This window comes from Plecotus auritus, assembly GCF_963455305.1.
Source record: "Plecotus auritus genome assembly, chromosome: 6".
Classification (NCBI taxonomy): Eukaryota; Metazoa; Chordata; class Mammalia; order Chiroptera; family Vespertilionidae; genus Plecotus; species Plecotus auritus.
The window spans coordinates 41,001,551-41,007,550 of record NC_137773.1 but is presented as its reverse complement, the minus strand read 5'-3'; the positions used below and the strand labels follow the sequence as shown (position 1 = coordinate 41,007,550).

Below are 6,000 nucleotides of genomic sequence, written 5' to 3'. Positions count from 1 at the left end.
AAGCGGCGCTAAGGCGCCATCTAGGACGAACTCACTACGTTTTCCACAGGGTTTGAAGTTTTGAGTTTTTAAAAAATTGTCAGCATGGTTAATTCACAAGTTTAGAGGAATTTTCGCCAGGCATGAATAATGCTCCAGCCAGGGGTGGGCTGCAGAAGGCGCTCTGAGTCTCTGGGCGCATCTCAGACATCTTGGGATCGCAGTGGGAACTCATACTGGGGGGTCGAAGAGGTCCCCGCGCGGAAGTGGGTGCAGCCTGGCGCCCGAGACAGCTGAGGGCGGAGGTGCGTGCTGCACGCAGGGTCCGCCAGGCACGCGCTGGAGGCTCGGAGGAGCCAGCTCCCTTCCCGCTCCCGCCCCCTTGGCGCGCAGGGCTGACCGGGCCGCTCCTCCCCTGGGTGGGTCCCGGCTCCTTTTCTGGCAGAGTCTATCTGCATAGAGGAAACTGCCCAAAGTGGCTGTTGTGGAGTTGCTGGAGGAGGGTAAGGGGGCGTGCGCCGCGATCCGCTGCTGCCTGGAGCCCAACCCCTGCGCCGGGCCGACCTCGTGCCTCGGGTTCTCTGCCTGCTCCCGGCGCGCTCAGTCTTCAACCCCAACTCTGCACCGCCCCCTCGGACAGCACACGCAAAGATCGCGCCATGAGCCCGGGCGAGCGCGAAGGCGGCAACACGCGGAAGGGCGGTCCGGCTGGCGGCGGCGGGGGTCGCCCGGCGATGGCGGTGGGAGCCTGGGCTGTGAGCGCGCTGTGCCTGCTGCTCTCCGTGGGCTCAGCGGCCGCCTGTCTGCTGCTGGGCGCCCAGGCGTCGGCGCTGCAGGGCCGGGTGGCAGCGCTCGAGGAGGAGCGGGAGCTGCTGCGGCGCACGGGTGTCCCGGGCGCCCTGTCTACCTGGGCGGAGCCGCACCTGGAGCGCCTGCTGCACGAGGTGAGGAGCATTGGGGGCGATCCCAGGAAGGGTGTGCATGGGACTGGGGGGAGTGTCCGTGCCCTGGGAGCCCCGGGCAGTGTGGCAGTCTCCCCGAGGAGGGTTTGCCTGCTAGTTCTGTGCACGCGAGTCCACCCTGGTGGCCTGCGCGAGGAGCTGAGGTTGGCAAAGCAAAGTGCCGGCCCCGAAGGGGTCCTGCTGCCCCTACTCCAGCCTAAAGGTCTCGTTCCAGTGCTAGCGGCCTTGGGAAAAGTGAGTTAGAAGGGCCGTTTGGGGACGAGTTAGAGGGAGAGAGAGGATCCACGGGTGTGTGCGCTCTGACCGGTTGCTTCCCGCCTGAAGTGGACGCAGGGCTCCTCATCTGTGCCGGCATAATGAAGAGGCTCAAGGGGAAGTGTCTGGAGGGTGACTCTCATCATTGGCAGCAGCTGCTGTTCCTAGCAGCTGCTCTTCCCAACGCTGGTGTACCTGGAGGGGCGTGGGACCCCAGCAGGCAGGCGGCCACGGTGGAGGAAAGCCCCAGACAGACCCTAGGGCTGGGACCTTGAAAGGGATCTGGTCAGCCCGGCCTGCGCACCCTGCACCCCCCAGAAAAATTTGTTTCGAGGCAGCTCCATCCTGGAGATGCTGTGCTCTGGAGCTGCTGCAGCTGATTGTGCACTCCGTGCCACCGAGATCTGAAGGGATGCCCACATGAGACCGGTAGAGTGAGGGGAAGAAAAACATTCTGGGCCAGAAAACTGGGTGCCAATTTCAGGCTGCCACCTGGGCGATGCAAATACATCTGAGTTTTCTTGAAAGCATATAAGACTCTGACACTTTTATTACAGTTGCTGCATTTGGGTTCTCAAAGCCCTCCCCCAGCTTTTGTGCAGCAGTGCCTCTCCCCATAGAACCAGGGAGGCTAGACTGACTAGAGCTTCCCTGGCTGAGCCCAGCTTGCCTCCCTGTTTGAGCCATCCTCTTCCTTCCGGGAAAGGTGGATCCCAAGGGCCCTGCCCAAAGGGGTATCTTCAATTGTAGCATGAAAAACACATGTTTCAGGGTAGAGGAGAGGAAGGACAGGTCTGTTACTACCAACCCCCGGAACTGTACAGAGCTGTGATCTTTAAGTAAGGTATCCAGCGGTCTATCCATCATTGAGTGAATTTGGAATCCTTGGGGAGAATGGGAGAAGACAGCACCACACCTTCTAGTTCACCATACCTATTTCTTAGCACTTTAATTTAAGCCAGCATTACATCTCCTCTTGCTTGGATTTAGGCAAAATTGCTGCTTCATGAAATGATTTTCTCTTTTTTCCTGGAAAGTGTCTGCAGACTTGAGAAATCTCTCCAGGGTCCTGCTTGGCAACTCCTGGTGATGGTTTCATAATTGCAGCCCATTATCTTTTGGCAAATCCCTAGAGACCAGAGTGTTGAACTGATTTATGAAAGGTCAGTAAAGTTTCTACCTGTTAGTGCTAGAACTGTGGCTATTCTTTTGGATAGGAGACCCCTCTGAGTATAAAAATAAACCGCAAGCCCGGATGGAGTAAATCAGAAATCCCAGGAGAACCTTTTGCAAAGAACTTGCAAATTGTGTTTATTCTAATGGGGGGGGGGGCGGGGTCTGGGAAAGCAGCCACTTCTGAGGAGTGTGGATGGATCCTCGAGTCCTGAATTTGGAGGGTCAGCAGGGAAAGCAGTGGCTTCCTGAGGCGCGGAGCAAACCAAAGTTCTCTCTCTCTCTCTCTCTCTCTCTCTCTCTCTCTCTCTCTCTCTCTCTTTCTCTCCCTCCCTCCCTCCCTCTCTCTCTCTCTCTCTCTCTCTCTCTCTCTCTCTCTCTTTCTCTCTCTCTCTCTCTCTCTCTCTCTCTCTCTCTCTCTTTCTCTCTCTCTCTCTCTCTCTCTCTCTCTCTCTCTCTCTCTCTCTCTCTCTCCTAGAAAGGCAAAGGGAATATTTTGGAATCCTGGCATTTCCACTTCAGATTTGCTGCACAGTTCAGCATTCTGACATTAGCATGTACACATCTCAGCACATCCTACAACTAACTAACTAAACTTGGTATCTGAGGGGCATGTGCTCAGAGTACTAACTGGCCAGTTTTTCCATCCCAGTGGAGCATCAGAGATGCCATGGTGTGAATGCACTGGGGGTTGAGCTTCTGGCTGTTTGAGTGGCCCCTGTGAAAGGTATCTGTCTCCCAGGGCCAAGCTGTTTCTGCTTCTACCCATTCTTCTCCCAGATGTCACTGTCTGGAGAATGTGCACACCCTGGCTGGTAACCCTGAGAGTCCCTAGCAGAGATGAAGGGGCTGTGGGAGGCACATAATGGTGAGCTGGTAATTGGCTTTAAATAGATGGGAAGATGTTTTTTGAACTATTAGATGTAAAAGACAAATGAACTGAAAATAGCTTCAGGAAAGAACATTTGTACTTGAACATGTTTTTCAGTTCTAGTTTGTTTTCAGTAAAGCCTCTTTTAAGCTGGAGCTGAAGTAGTTGTGTATGTGAGAGTGCCTGCAGGTTGTCCTTTTACCAACAAGTTTGTTTTCAGAGTTTTGGAGGCAGAAACCACATCCAAATTAAAGAAGAGAAATCCTTACCAACCACACGCCACTTTAAAGTCAGAAAAAGTTTATTTTAAATAAACCAACAAAAGCCACTGTTAATATGGGGCCCACTGTGTTTGTTCCCTTGGGAACAGAACTATGAAATAACTTATTTGGGACTGGCTGACGTGCCTGACAATGTAGATCCAGAAGCTACAATAAGGGAATATTCATGTTAACTGGTGATTATCCTTCCATGCTACAAAATAAGAGAAATGGTTTTCAGTACATAAAAACAGGATTTTTGAGCGAGAATCATTAACAATAGTATCTTTAGTATGATCCAAAAATATAAATGCAAAATAAGCATCTGATATATGTTTTTAAGGTGTTTTAAATAGGCTGCCTAAGTAACCAACCCCCAATAGTTACACCTATAGTTACAATATTACAAAAGCTTGAATTTTACTACCGTAAAAAGTTTAATTCAAGAATGAAAGAAACATTAAGTTGTATTCAGAAGTCATTTCCAGCTTACAGTGGACTTATTGTTGGCTCTTGGTCTTCCATTGTCCAGACCAGTCAGTTCAGAAAACAAGAAAAACCCAGAGACCAAGGGTAAAATTCAAGCACTTTCCTTCCCTACCATCAACTAGATATATTAGTTGTTACCATAAAACCCAGAATCAACTGCGGCTTTTTCAGTCTCTGTCAGTCACTTGGCAGTCTGTCACGTGTCAGGACCGCTCTGTGGTGTACATTTTAATAAAGAGGCTCAGTTTTCAGTCCCGTGGCTAGAGATGGGTAACTACATTTGTCCCCTTGACATTTCCTGGCTCCCAAACCAAAAAAGTTTCTGTCCAATACTTCCTGGCACACTCACTTTCTCTGCTCTTTTTTTTTTTTTGGGGGGGGGGGGTGTGGGGCAGTTTGGAAGAGCTTCATAATAATAGCAGCATGATTAGATTGAGCCAACTGTCAGGGTATTCCTTTCACAAACATTTTTTAATTGTTAAATTGGACTTTTACATATTGGCTTTTTAAAAAATCTTTATTGTTAAGAGTATTACAGATGTCCCTCTTTTATCCCCTCCTCCCCCCCTCCACCCAGTTCCCAGCCCTGCCCCAGGCCTTGGCCATCCTACTGTCGGTGTCCATAGGTAATGCATATATGCATATAAGATCTTTGTTTAATCTCTTACCGCGTCCCCTACTCCACTTCCCTCTGAGAATCGTCAGTTTGCTCTATCTCCATGCCTCTGATTCTATTTTATTCATCAGTTTATTCTGTTCATTAGATTTCTTGTTTATTTTGATTTTTAGATTCAATTGTTGATAGGTATGTATTTGTTGCCATTTTGTTGTTCGTATTTTTTATTTTTTCTTCCTCTTCTTAAAGAATACCCTTCAACATTTCATATAATACTGGTTTGGTGGTGATGAACTCCTTTAGCTTTTTCTTGTCTGTGAAGCTCTTTATCTGACCTTCAATTCTAAATAATAGCTTTGCTGAGTAGAGTAATCTTGGTTGTAGGTCCTTGCTATTCCTCACTTTGAATATTTCTTGCCACTCCCTTCTGGCCTGCATAATTCCTATTGAGAAATCAGCTGACAATTGTATGGGTGCTCCCTTGTAGGTAACTAACTTCTTTTCTCTTGTTGCTTTTAAGATTCTCTCTTTGTCTTTAGCCCATGGCATTTTAATTATGATGTGTCTTGGTATGGTTCTCTTGGGTTCTTCTTGTTTGGGACTCTCTGTGCTTCCTGGATTTGTAAGTCTATTTCTTTCATCAGGTAGGGGAAGTTTTCTGTCATTATTTCTTGAAATAGGTTTTCGGTATCTTGCTCTCTCTCTTCTTCTGGCACCCCCATAATTCAGATGTTGGTACACTTGAAGTTGTCCCAGAGGCTCCTTACACTATCTTCATATTTTTGGGTTCTTTTTTTCATTTTGCTCTTCTGGTTGGATGTGTTTTGCTTCTTGATATTTCAAATCGTTGATTTGATTCTCAGAATCCTCTACTCTACTGTTGAATCCCTGTATATTATTCTTTATTTTAGTCAGTGTATGCTTAATTTCTGACTGGTCCTTTTCCATTTTTTTGGAGGTTTCTAGAAGATTCTTGAGTAAACTTATAACTGTGGTTTTGAACTCTATATCCAGTAGTTTGCTTTCTTCCATTTCTTTCATTTGTGACATGTTTATTTGTCTCTGCATTTTGGCTGCTTCCCTGTGTTTGTTTCTATGTATTAGGTAGAGCTACTGTGTCTCCTTGAGTTGGTAGAGTGGCCTTGTGTAGTAGGTGTCCTATAGGGCCCAGTGGCTCAGTCTCCCCAATCACCTGAGGTGGACACTCTAGGTGCACCCCTTTGTGGGCTGTGTGCACAGTCTTGTAGTTGAGCCTTGATTGCTGTTGGTGTCACTGGGAGGAATTGACCTCCAGGCCAATTGACTGTGAGGACCAGCTGGACTACAGTGAGAGAGCTTCTATGCAGAAGACACCCCTATGGAGCAGGACTTGCTTCAGTGGGGCTTTAGTGCTCA

The 6,000-nt window shown here is 48.5% G+C and overlaps 1 protein-coding gene across 1 annotated transcript in view; it reads left to right on the top strand.

Moving 5' to 3' along the window:
- The first annotated feature begins 503 nt into the window (after positions 1-503).
- Positions 504-6,000, top strand: part of COL23A1 (collagen type XXIII alpha 1 chain) — a 280,949-nt gene continuing 275,452 nt past the window's right edge. The window contains exon 1 of the mRNA XM_080672775.1: positions 504-923. Coding sequence (XP_080528901.1) covers positions 639-923 — 285 coding nt within the window. The 5' untranslated portion in view covers positions 504-638. The remainder of the gene's footprint in view (positions 924-6,000) is intronic.